At 35.3% G+C, this 13,793-nt stretch overlaps 1 protein-coding gene across 1 annotated transcript; it reads right to left on the minus strand.

Annotated features, from left to right (window-relative positions):
* Positions 1-456: 456 nt before the first annotated feature.
* On the minus strand, positions 457-9,210 carry LOC112526685 (DEAD-box ATP-dependent RNA helicase 10-like). The gene is made up of 14 exons (XM_025137066.1): positions 9,143-9,210; positions 5,644-5,784; positions 5,383-5,506; positions 5,226-5,295; positions 4,707-4,769; positions 4,464-4,538; positions 4,186-4,305; positions 2,835-2,876; positions 2,684-2,758; positions 2,463-2,609; positions 2,247-2,384; positions 1,967-2,078; positions 826-914; positions 457-739 (listed from the first exon to the last, which is right to left on the minus strand). The coding sequence occupies exons 2-14, from the start codon at positions 5,774-5,776 to the stop codon at positions 635-637; spliced, it is 1,293 nt and encodes a 430-aa protein (XP_024992834.1). The 5' UTR covers positions 5,777-5,784; positions 9,143-9,210; the 3' UTR covers positions 457-634.
* Between the last annotated feature and the right edge of the window lie 4,583 nt (positions 9,211-13,793).

The following is a 13,793-nucleotide window of genomic DNA, read 5'->3' on the forward strand; positions in this document are numbered from 1 at the left end:
ATGAAACATTATTATGAATCTTTTTACAAAAAACATAAAATCTTGTTTCATAAGTGAAACAACATAAAACTAAGGTAACAAAATCTGTTATTGTTTCATATGAGAATTGATTCATATTTTACAGATAATCATTTTCATTAGGGGGTGTTTGGGATTGCTTATAAAAACAACTTATTGACTTATTCCAGTGTAACACCGGTAATAAGCACTTTTGAGTATTTGTATAAACAACTTATACCGGTGCCAAACCGATAATAAAGAGTTTTTGAAGAAATTAAACTCTTTTAACTTATAATAAGTTGACAAGTATTTTTGTAAAAAAAAAAAACCTAAGTTATTTTAAATAAACAATGCTATATGTAAAATACGAATCAGTTAAAAAGACACAAATACTGTTTTTTGTATGGTTTGCAAAAGAAAAGATTTATATATAAAATAATGGGCATCTCCGTCTTTTTACATTTTTCACTTATTTTATTTATCAAACCATCTATAATATACCAAGAACCAAAACAATACAAATAAAAACGTTCGTACTAAACTTAAACAACCAATTTGTAGCCTTAAAATTAATACATATTATACTAAAATTAACATCATCAATGAAGCCAAAATTGTGATTTCATGTCTCTATCTACCGTCGTTTTGACGATTTCTTGTTCTGCGTGTGGGATTTCTCAACGTCTCCCTCATCGTCGTCCCCTCTCCTCCTCTTCCCACCACCCGTTTCCTTTATTTTCTACACAAATATCCAATCAAAGAATTAAACATAAATGGCACTAAACACCCATCCGTCATTCCAAAAGATATCGTTCCAAAACATACCATCAGGGACAACCGTTTCGCCTCTGTCACCCGCTCCAACAGCAACAACACTTCTGCTTCTTCAGCTGGAAACTCCGGCAGCTTCTTGCCTGAAGATGAAAAGTAGTTGTTAGCTTCATGGATATCGGCTATGGTGTTGGAATATGTGAAACCCCGTTAGATTGGAGATCCCTTATAAACACAGGGTGATGTGGACTCCAAGATGCCCCCTCAAATGGAGGCTTAATTAGATGGACAATGTCTAGAGTCGATGTGGATTCCAAACACGCCCCCTCAAACAGAAGCTAGATGCACCTCCTTGAACATAGGCTTGACTGAGTGCGTTGGGTCACCAGTGATGATAGACACCAATTCCAATATCATGTTAGAGCGTCTCCAACAAATTCTCTTAAAAGAATTACATTCAACTCCAACAGTTTCTCCGTTTTGAAGATTACAACATTAATATATTATTAAAATATTCACTACAATTAATAAAATACTATTTATGTCTCCTAAATATTTAATTTCAATGATTCTCATTGGTGAGAAGAATAAAAATCAGTAATCATTTTTGTAGAGAATTCTCCAAATTTGGAGGATTTCACATTCTCTCTTTTATTTTCTTCAATATAATAAAATTTTGGAGAATCAGTTGAAGCAAAAGACTAACCAAAATCCCCAAAATCTCTATTTTGGAGAACATGTTGGAGAAGCTCTTAGAATATGTGAGACACTTTCAGATTAGTCTTCAAAAAAGCCCTTTAAAAAGGGGAGGTTCCGACATATATAAAGATTAGATAGACCATGTCTAGCCGATGTAGGACTCCAACATTTATATATATATATATATATATATATATATATATATATATATAAGAGAGAGAAAATCAGGTTCACACGAGAATAATAACCAAATAAGAGAATAAAAAAACAGTCGAATCACATATAATTTTACGCTAAAATCACGTGTGATTCACACGACTTTGGCCGCGACCAGAGGTTGAGGGCACGTCGCCCGCACACCTTAACATCGACCATTAGTGTGATTTGGCCGTGTTCGTGTTCTTTTATATAGAAATTGTTCTCATTTGAACCTCCCTCTCTCTCTCTCTCTCTCTATATATATATATATATATATGTATAATAGTATTACTCATACCAATTAATTTCTCTATTTGGATATACCACTCCAGCTCGTACTGATTCACCAACGAGATGGCAACCCCAGATCGGCCTGCACGTGCAGTTCTTCCAACTCGATGAATATAGTCCTGAAATCCCATATCATAATTCAACAAACGCTCCAAATGTCACCAGACAAATCTAGAGGTGGGGTCTTGGGGGATGGGATGTAAGCAGACCAGACCTCTACCCCGAAGAGTAGAGCGACTATTGACCCCGGATTGTGAAGTTTGCAAAAAGAAAGAATAGATCTTGACCTTTGAGTTTGTGGGAATATCATAATTTATCACCATATCAACCGAAGGGATATCGAGTCCTCTGCTAGCTACATCAGTACAGATAAGAATATTACACTCTCCAGCTTTGAACTTGTTCAATGCACCAAGCCTTTTTGCCTAATTGACAACATTTTTAGAAAGTTAGAACTAAAAAAGATCAATAAAGAAAGCTTATAAGAAACCCAAAAATGATACCTGAGTCATTTGACCAGAAATCGGGATCGCCCGTAAACCAAGATTCCGCAGCATCAAAGCCAAAAGCCGGGTGGCTTCACAAGTTCGAGTGAAAACCATAGATGTACTTCCAGACTTTTCAATCAAGATATATACAAGATAACAGTCCTGTGGATACAAAATGATTTTATTTTTAGAGCACTACTCAATATATAATTCTATTCCAGTTCCAGGTTACAGACCTTGTGCTTCGCGGGTACAAAACGAAACTGCTGTTTCAAGGTGTCAACAGTGGAATATTTTGACGCTGCTTCGATCTGAAAGGGATAAGAAGATATGGATTTTGTTGAATGTTCAATAGCCGTGCAATTTGTAGAAGGTTTATATTGTTACCTTTACGGGATTTCTTAGACAAGCTCTCTGCAGCTTTTGAACCTGCAAATTGCAATGATAGAAATTGTAATGTTACTCACTTCTCTCGCTCGAAAAATCTTTTCTTACTTCGCGATTGATCAATTAGCGATGGTACACAGAGAAACCAAAAAGAAAAGGTGCGGCGGCGGCTTGTTTGTTGTACAATGATGCCCAAAAACAATACCTCTAGTGTGCAACTTCCAAGCTCGTTTACATTACTTTATATCCGCATACATGATTTCTTTCATATTTATTTAACAATAGAGGAGAACCTGCTAAGTTCCTCGAACTACATCGATATTCTATTCATCACACTTGCAATACATCCATTTACGAAATGTCCCATGAAGATTGCAACAACTCTTTTCTTGACAAATTGCCAAGTCTTAGGGCCTGCTTGTTAGCAGCTTAATGAGCTTAATGAGACTCACAACTTATTTGGTCAATTATACATGACTGTTTGGTAGTAGTTTAATGATATAGAAATTGGTTTATTCAGTAGGGGGTACTTTATGCAAAAAGCCAAGTTTTTGTCAAACCTGTCATTCCCAATAAAAGTACGCTCCTTCCATCAATGAAAAAACCCTCCCAAACAAACACTTTCCCAATCTATACAGACAGATCAATCCACACAGACAGCTTTATCCATATAGGACTTAAGGAAAACCAATCAAACAGACCCTATGCTATGTTTGGCAAACTAGTTGTTGATTGATAAACTAGCTAATAAACTAGTCATTTTTAGTAAAAACTAGCTCATAAGCTAATTGACGAGGTAAAATGACCTAAAAATCGTATGAAAAATAACTGAAAAGGTATAAGGGGCATAATTGGAAGAACAAAATGGAAACCCCCCCCCTTCTCAAAAAGCTAGCTTATGGCAAACCAATAGGGATTTTCAAAAAGCTCAAAAAGTAAGCTGGTTTATGGTTGCCAAACACAGCTTTACTAGATAGTGTAAGACAAGGCAGTGTTGGGTCCAATGCTGCAATTTTCATGGGATAAAGGAAGTAGATACCAAAATAATAGATTATGAGAGCCTAAACTTTAATAATTGTATCACAGTTATAATTCACAAACCGCAACAACGGACAACTTTATTTTGAAGATTTTGATTATAACAAGATTAACAGAGGAACCAAAGGGCCTTTGTCCTAGCGGTATATGAGCCTTCGGCCTCCAGAGGTTCAAACCTCACCGAAGGTGAGGAGGGCATGTCAGTTTATTTGTTGCATTTGCAGTATATAAATATTATATACTTCAAAAAGAAAATATCAGAGGAGGTTCACCAAAAACACATATTGAAGTGCAGCAGTAACAGCAATCAAACCTTCTTAGTCATTGTAGCAGAGAATAGGTATGTCCTCCGTTCACGAGGAATGGCGTTTAATATTTCATCTAACGACTTCTCAAAGTCTTCATTTAGCAACCTGTCTGCCTCATCCAATACCTGAAAAACATGCACGAGAAGTATGCGCTTCATCTTAACAGAAACCAACTCAACATAATCATCAAAAAGAAAGAATATTGCGTCTTTATGAAATGCAGAAATTAAAATAAGTTCCCTACAATAGCCTATTATTCTACCAAGAAAAGTCAAGCTCTTACCAAGTACTTTATAGTGCGAAGAGAAAACCCTTTAGTATTGGATAAATGATCCACGAGCCGTCCAGGTGTCGCAACCTGCATTAAGAGGAAATTGTATAAGATGCAGTAACTGCTATGCTGTTACAGCGGCCAAAATTTGAAATCACGGTTCATGACTGTGGTATGATGTAGCAGTTGTCGCGGTGGTATAGCGGTCTAGCGGTTCATATAATACATGTTTCGGCAGCTAAATAGTAAACTTACAATAATGTGTGGCCGCTTTCCGAGAGCAATGCTTTGTTGTACCTGATCCACCCCTCCAACAAGCTGCAAATTTGAAGTCAAAGGTTAAAACAGATTCGTAATTATTAATCATGATGGTTATCATCTAATCCTATCTTTTCATGTATCCCATTTCCCATCTCCCTTTAATTTATCATCTACCCACTTCGATTTAGCCATAAGCTCCCTCCGTCCCAAAATAAGTGTCCACAATGAAATTAGAAATGTGTAATTATTATATTTTTTTTAATTACTTAAATTACAATTTTACCCTTAATAATATAAGAAAGAAGTAATGAATTTTTTCATCTCATTATTAAGGGTAGAATCGGAAAGCAGATATTCACTTTTGAAAGTGGAGACTTATTTTTGGGACAAGCTAAAACAGAAATGTGGACATTTATTCTGGGACAACAGTCTGTAATGCAATAACATAAAGACAGAGAAGTTCATCTTATATCTGCAAATTATTTGAATGAAAGCAACTAAGCAAAAGCTCACCACTGCAGACTTCACGCCGATGCTAGATCCCAACGCTTCAAACTGCTCCGCAATCTGAATTGCAAGTTCCCTACAAAGAATTCAAGACCATGGAAGAAATATAAAGCACAAAATCCATTAAATTTACCGAACAAAGGGTTTAAGGTTTAGCGCAGACCTTGTGGGAGAAAGCACACATGCAAAAAACGCTTGTGGAGCTTCCAACAAAGCTTGGAGTATTGGGAGAGCAAAAGCTCCAGTTTTACCGGAACCAGTCTGTGCTAGCCCAATCAGGTCCTTCCCTAAACGTTTGATGCAAACAGCCAACATCAGCTAGACTGAAGATGCAAAATAACCAATCCTAATCCCATTAACATAATTCAAAAATGGTGACATAACAAAAACCACAATATTCAACATATGATCGAAAAGACTAAACCTTCAAGTGCATGAGGAATGGCCTCGGCTTGTATTTTAGAAGGATTTTTCCAGCCAAGACTATCACATGCCTCAATCAACTGATCAACTACTCCTAGTTCTTTGAACGTCTTCACTTCCTCTTTGTCTTCCATACTTTAATCTGCACAAACAGGGACAAAGCAAGGATGTAAACGCTTCGTGGTGGGTTTCTGCCAGCCGGACCTCAACTAAAGCTTTGGCCATGTCAATTCAAGTTGGGTATAAAATAGTTTGCATTGTGAAGCCGATAATGACCCCGGAAAGTAGTTCAGTGGTAGCTAATAACCTTTGTTGATAAGTTGCTTTATCGAGACAAAAAGTTCAAAAATAGGAACCATAAGCAACCATTCAACTTGTGCCCCATATTACTCAGTGACCCCATTGCCTTCCCGCCTAACCCAGCATCCCAAAATTTCCAAAAACCAATGAAAGTCGCAGTAAATTTGACGAGTGCAAACGCTTGCCAGTTTTCAAAGTAATTATCTCAAATTGCTCTAGCAACAAACAAACTAGACAAAATTATGCGACAAAAGTAAAACCATTCATAAAGTTATGCGACAAAGGTAGGGCTTGGTATGCAGACCGGACTAGATAGGACAGGAAAGAACTGAACAGGACAAAAGAACAGGATTGTACTGATCAGGAATGGAACATAACAAGTCGTTTGTCTGGTGTTTGGTACAACTAAGACCGTTGCCCCTAAATGTTGTTTGATGATTTTATATATTATATAATAGTTATTAATGACAGAAATCAAGTAGACATTAAATAATTTTATTTACAAGCATTTTTACACTATTTACAAATATACATATATACATAAATACATCTGATAGTACTAAATTTGAATGAATAATTTTGTATAATTGATGGTAATTCAACAACGGAAAAAACTATGTTTTATTCGAATAGTCCCCTAATAAATTGGCAGAGGTGGAGGCGGAGGCGGTCGGCAGCCGTGGAGGTTGTTGCAGCAACAATGGTAGTTGTGGCGGTCAGAGGTGGGGTGGGGGTGATCGAGGTATAGGTAGTAATAAAGGTAGAGGTACTGGTGATTGGTATGGTGGTTACTGGTGGTGTTGGAAGTGAAGATTGTGATTGTGGCGTAGGTATAGGCGGAGGTGGTCAGCGGAGGTGGTCAGCGGTGGTGGTGGTGGTAGTGGTGGAAGTAGAGGCAGAAGTGGTCAGTGGCAACAGTGATGGATATGGAGGTGGAGGTGTTGGTCAATGGTGGTGGTGGTCGGTGGCCGGTGGCCACTGATGGTAGGTGGTGGCGGCCGACGGTAGTGGTAGTGGCGGCCGACGGTAGTGGATATGGAGGTGGAGGTGGTGCTTGTGGTGGACGGTGGTAGTGGTAGTCGATAGTGGTGGAGGTGGTCGACGGTGGCAGAGATAGACAGTTGTAACCATTAAATCACATACCATTCTAGAGTTATATCAAACACGGTATATTGGTAATTCAGGACCAAACTCAAACTTACCCATGTTTACTTCCTTTTTGAAGTATTGTAAACCTTCCTTATGATTAGAGGTTCTTGTTGCGTTGCACTACCTTAGCTTAAGGCCTTTGTTTCATCTAAAATTCACATTTTTATGTTTTGACACACTTTTAATCATTGAATCCAATAATAGATTGCATATAATGCATGTAAGCTATGTTGTTAATTGTGGTGCAACAGCGGTTCTCGTTGCGGTGGTTAAATCCCGGTGCTGAGAATTGGCGATACTATTTACTGTTAAATGGCCGATTTTCTAACAAAATAGTGGTCCGCATAACCGCTATTAGTGGTTGGGCTTTTTTTGTCTAACCAGCTTATATTGGACCTATTTAAATAATTTGGGCTTTTATTTTGGACTTGAACTTGTTTTTTTCAATGATTTAAATCATTTAATCCATCTATTTATTCTTTACTGATCAACGATTAAGATTTAGGTTTTCAACATCATCAAGCATTCAACTCCCTCTATTTAAACCATTTCCAACCTCCACCTCTGTTCATTAATCGTGGTCCTCACTCCCTCTGTTTATTAATCATTTTAGTCTCACATATGTTCATCTTCGTCGTAGTCTCTGCTCACCAATCATAAATTCACCATTGTCCTAAGTCTTAGTGAATTTCTTTTTTGGGGGACTATTAGTGAGTTTCATTTTTTCGGCTATTTGTGACTTTATAATTTCTATTTTTATTGATTACACATAATATGTTAAGCTATTTATATGTATATGTATTATGTAATATGTCTATAATTCTACATATTTATATGAACAACTATTTTTGGGCCGCTATATCATCGTGTAACCGCTATTTCAGATCACAGTACTAACTGCGATTTGGTATTTTGACCGCTGTAACTCAATAGATAATAATCCAAAACTATCTAACTCTAACATTCAAGACTACTAAAATAATAATGACAAAGTGCTGAAAAACATGTTACACAAACAAACAAATCCTAAATTGACTTTACTTATTTGTTCGTAGACTTTGGGTTCCTTCTCAGCTGATTATGCAAATAAAAGTTTGTCTCTTAGAAAGAACATCAGTATAAGCAACTAGGTCTAAAACAAGACAAATCAGTAGTCATCATTTGTATATTAGGTATAACATAAGAGTTTGGCTCTTAGAAAGAAAATCACCATTAGCAACTAGCAAAAAAGAACATCAATATTAGTTTATTAAAACTCAGCAGCGGATTGTATTGAAACTCACGTGAAGTAGAAGCATATAACTATGGGCTCTAGTGGAACAATATCACAAGCAATTTCTCCTCATCCCACTGTTTGACCAATTTGGCAATGTAACAATGAAGCTTAAGAGCTTTTCTTTATGAAAGCCTTTCATTTGCTTCTCTTCGATGCAAGTTTGATTTTCCCAGAATGTATCCTAATTTTTGGCCTAATTCTTGATTCTCAAACTTCAAATTACTAAGTCAAAAGTAATGGGTCGTTTACTAAACAGTTAAAACCATTTACCAAACACTTACTAGGTAAGCACTTACCTCGTAACGTGTGCTTACCCAGTAGGCCACTTTCCTGGTAAGATTCTCGGTTGCTCACCTGATAAGGGAAGTGACACTCCAGTAATTGGTAAGCATTTGCTAAACGTCCCTTATTGCCTCTTACAAGGTAACTTACCGGTAAGAGACAATTGTCTATACCAACGATCTTATTGTGCCATTTTGCAAACCTGGTAAGGCATTTTTGCAAATTGAGAAGCTTATACTATTTTCCCTGTAAGTGAGAAGCTTATACTATTTTGATACTGATAATGTTACCGGTGAGGTAATCCTAATTCGATTTTCGGACAGAAACACGCCTTGACATAAAACCTTTTCGATGCTTTCAAAATCCCTAATTCATAGTGAAGAAATTCAATGGATTGCGAGTGTTCGTTATTCATGTGATTAAATGACAATTAACAATGCGGATACAAGTTAGAAGAGCAGCCGGACTAGGTGTAGTGTTTAGAGAAGCTTACCTGTCGGAAGCCCACCGGCGACGAAGGGTAGACGATGAAGCTCCGGATTAGGGTTTTGTAGGAAAATAAATTTTAAAACCAGACGCATCCTGGGGTGTAAGGATGACATATAAAAATAATTTATTGACTTATTTCGGTGGAGAATCGGTAATAAGCATTTTTAAGTTTTTGGATAAACAATTTATATCGGTGCTAAACTGATAATAAGTAATTTTTGAAGAAGTTAAACTCTTCTGTTTTTATAGAAAAACATAAGTTGTTTCAAATAAGCAATCCCAAACACCCCCGAACACATAATGGCATCACTTTGACATTTTACAAAACAGGTTCCGTTTGATCGTGAAACGGTCAAACACGTCTTCCCCTAGAAAAATCCTGACACGAAAACCAGATTTTTTAATATGGGGCTTGAACTTAAACTCGAATATTTTTTTTAATGTTTGAGCTTTTAACTTGTTTATTTGTTCAAACTCGGTGATTTTTATATTTTGATTATACAATTTATAACATATAAATATGTTTGGCTCAAAAAAAAGTGCTCAAATGGCTCGACTCGTAAAGTTTAATTAAGCTTTTGAACAATTCAAATTGAGCATTGGTGTTATAGAGCTCAACTCGTTAAGTTAAGCAAGCTTTATTTTGTGCTCGAGCTCGAGATAAACAAATGCTTCAAAAGTTTCTCGAACGTTGAAATGGGACAATTTAAAACGACCCGGCCGGTTTTAACTCACAGAAAAAATTAATTATTTTGACAATAATGTGTTCTAGCTCATACGTAGATAAGTATGGAACAAACAGATGGTCTTTGTATCTGAGTTTATCCTTGTTGATATGCATTTTCTCGCCCTCGTATCTATACTATATTATAAAGCATTTGACAAAAACTCTTAAACACCATTTTTTATACACAAAGTACTGCTTATTGATACATATTACTTAAAATTCAAAATTACAAGTAAATAATGCATAAGTACAACTTATTAAAGCTTCATGTTTGAATTCGTGTAACTAACTGCAGATAAAAGTAATCAAATGCTAGATAAACATGTCATTTTAAATATAAAAAGTCTAAAATATAGTTAGGATAATCACTGTGTTATAACAGAATACTTAATTATTATCTTTATAAAAAATTATATTATTAAATCAAAAAATTAATTAGTTATTAAACCTAAATTAAATTAAAATAGAAAAAATTGAATTAAAGAAATTATACAACAAAACAAGAACTTTTTAATAGTTTATTTGACACTAATATCGATATATTTAAAAAAATTAAAATATCTTCAAATTTATATTTTATCTAAAAATAAAAACATTATTGTTTTTCTCAAAACCACATAAAACAGTATTATAACATCGATAGGAGACAGAATAAAACGAAACATTAGAATCGAAATGTATCTCGTTGCATTGCAAGAGTACCCTTCTAGTTATTACAAAATAATAGGGTATTTATAATTAAATAAAATATAATTTTATATCTAAAAAACATAACATGATAAGTTTATCTGTGTTGGTGTTAGAAAAACTTTAACGAGGCTGAATCTATTCGTTGGAGTGAACTTGTACTTGAAGATCATGGCATAAACCGTTAGAATGTCGAGTCTGCGGCAATGGTGCCAAAAATTTGACGGATGTCGAGTCCACTAAATAATAGTTAACTAACTAACCCTTTGTTGACAATTAAAATTGCAACAGCGGTAAGTCAGGTCGAATCCACAGGGACTCGGTTCAACAATCAATACGGTTAGTTAAAGTTAAATTGCAAGGGAGGGGGTCGGATTGATATATAATTCAAAATGGTTATAAAAGTGCAAGAAATTAAAGTCCAGTAACACTCTACTTTGGTAAAGATATAAGTACTTAGGGGTTATTTACCTAAATGCTTACCATGTAAGTGTTTAACATTATGAGTCAACACTATAATTTATTTTATTGGGTAAGATTGTAATACATCAAAACGTATCATATACAACAATTTACCTGGTAAGCGCTTACCCGGGTAAGAGTCGCCATCCTCACTTACCGGGTAAGACTCTCAATCCTTATTATCGCTCTTACCGGGTAAGATTCTTAGCCATTGCTATGTTCATTCGGTGAGGAAAATTATCCAATAAGTACTTACCGGGTAAGTGTTTAGTAAACGGTCTCATTGTCTCGATCTTGGATATGTAACAAAATGGACAAGTCCAAATTGGTTGAAATTGCCAACAAGTTATGATAATCTGAGTTTTTCTTTAACTAAATATTGATCAAAATAAGCTCTTTAAAAATCTTAATTACAAATAAGAGTTTAAACAAGCTCTTAAACTCCTACGTGCAACTACCTTTATCGGGTGAGAAAAAAATACCAATTTAAAGTCATAAGCTCGGTTGCGAGATTTCATAAACGTATGTCAAAAACCATATTAAAATCAAGTAGGTTCAATTGTCACTTTGTCAAAATCTTTAAACAGTTACGTATCTAGATACTCGACCATTCACATGAACATCAAGAAATTGCCCAAATCAATCGACATTCAAGTAAAATTGACATTAATCATAGAAATCCAACAAATAAACTTGTCCTAATCGATTACAATGGAATCACAAAACCAATGCATGCAAACCAAAAGATTATGCGATCTTGCATGTCAGGGTAGCATTTCGTATACTGTAAGTCCACATATATATTATGCGACCCTTGCATGGCAAGGTAGCATGTTCCTCTGTTTTGCCTTTCTTTGACGATTTATTTCGTACAACCTTCTTAAGCTTTACCAACCAACTTTCTTTGCGTTTTCTCGCCTTCTTGCTCTGATCAACGTAAAACTTGGAATAGGCTTATAAAACACAATTTAGGCTTATTAAAACATAAAAGTGGAGATTTTGAGCCTATATATATAGTAAAACATGAAAATGCGATGCTATAAAAATATCATCACACTTAGAACTTTGACTGTACTCGGGTAAATACGAAGAATCTAGCACGATACAAGACTCATCAGTTGATTTCGAGTTTTCACAAATATTCATAGCCTTTCATGAGAATGCGGTTTAACTGGTATAGAAGTAATTGACATACAAGACAAACCCACGATGAAGACAAAGCTAATTTCATAGACACCTCACAAAGGGTCTAAATCTATTCTATCCGCTCGATTTGCTCCAAAGGGTAAGTGTTTTCACTCTTGGCATCAACTCAAATGCACGTGCACTACCATAAGCTTGAACTAGGTCTCAATTATCCATTGGTAATGATCAACACAAAGTGTGGACCAAAAGGTCTTTAAGTCGATTTGTCTTAGCTAAGGGTCAAGGTGGGGGCAAATTTGGTAAAATGACTATTCTTTGGACTTCGAACAATTTCTGATCTCTAGTGGACCTCTCAGTAGGATTCGAACCCAGATGAAGTTCTGATCATCTATCAGGAAAAAAAAAAAAAGAACGAATGAATCTTGTAGGTCCCACATTTTGTACACCCAAGCAATGAAATTTACTTCATTTGAGCTCTTATTTAACTAATCACACTAAAGAGACAACTGTATTTCTTTTTAATATTGGTCTTTGTTTTTTCATATTTTCTTGCCTTTTCTTTTTTGCTCTACTCTGTCATGCCACTTTTGTACATATATTTTACAATAAGGAGATAATTGTATTTATTTTTTATAGTTATTTACCTAATCAGTGTGTAAATGTTTATGGAAGATTATCAAAGTTTATTTATTACATTTAACGTTTAATATTATGAAACAATCGATATATTAATTAGACTAGATGAACGGTTGAGATTGATTTGTATGGTTTATATTAATGGTTGTATTTGTAAATTATTATTATTATTATATATAGCTACAGGTTCATTTGAGAAGTAGGAAGTGATCCTAGTCCTTCATTTGGTCAAGATTTACAGCTTTGACTGTGAAACATCAGATAATTTCTCACACGGTATACGGAAGATGGAGGGGTAGTTTCGTAACTTTTATAAATAGACGGCAAAACAAGTGCATATGTGAACCCATATGATTTACATACGAACTATATGGTCATATGTGGACCCGTATAATTCACATATTAACTATTTAACTGAGTCACATATGAACTAATAAACTAATTCATATATGAACTAATTAACTGATTCACATATAACTATAGGTTCAAATATGCACTTATTTGCCGCATATTTGTAAAAGTTATGAAACTACCCCTCTAATTTTAGTTTGACCAGTCAAAGTTGCAATTCTTGACCAATCTTGATCGTATAAAGCGTTATGATCACTTTTTTACTTCTCAAATACTTGTCACTTCTCAAATGAACTTCTCCCTATATATATAGGGTTAAGTTCCGGTGAGAAGGTGAGTTAAGGTGAGAAGCGTAAAAAATGATCTTCACCGTTAGATGCATATTAGGATAAGATGCACTGAGATGCACCAAGATGCACCGCATCAATCCCCTTATCAAATGTGATTCATGGATGAGTTGGAGATTAAAGGTGATCAAGGGTCTAGATCTTTTCTTACGCTTCTCACTTTAACTATTTTTTTCACACGATCCTTCGCTTATATATATATATATATATATACAGACTCGGGGGAAAACCGCAAGAAAATGATATATTGAGAAACAGTCCGGTGACCGTTCATCTGGATGGTATGCACATGTGCATAG

The sequence above is a fragment of the Cynara cardunculus genome (assembly GCF_001531365.2).
Source record: "Cynara cardunculus var. scolymus isolate 2C chromosome LG 14, CcrdV1, whole genome shotgun sequence".
In the NCBI taxonomy this organism is placed as follows: domain Eukaryota; kingdom Viridiplantae; phylum Streptophyta; class Magnoliopsida; order Asterales; family Asteraceae; genus Cynara; species Cynara cardunculus.

Bases quoted from the DNA above. Each gene is read 5' to 3' on its own strand.
- LOC112526685 (XM_025137066.1), bottom strand. From the start codon at position 5,776: ATGGAAGACAAAGAGGAAGTGAAGACGTTCAAAGAACTAGGAGTAGTT. The intron at 2,877-4,185 runs GTTTGATTGCTG...TGCAATTTGCAG, and splicing joins CTGCTACAATGACTAAGAAG to GTTCAAAAGCTGCAGAGAGC. The intron at 2,385-2,462 runs GTATCATTTTTG...GTTGTCAATTAG, and splicing joins TTTCTGGTCAAATGACTCAG to GCAAAAAGGCTTGGTGCATT.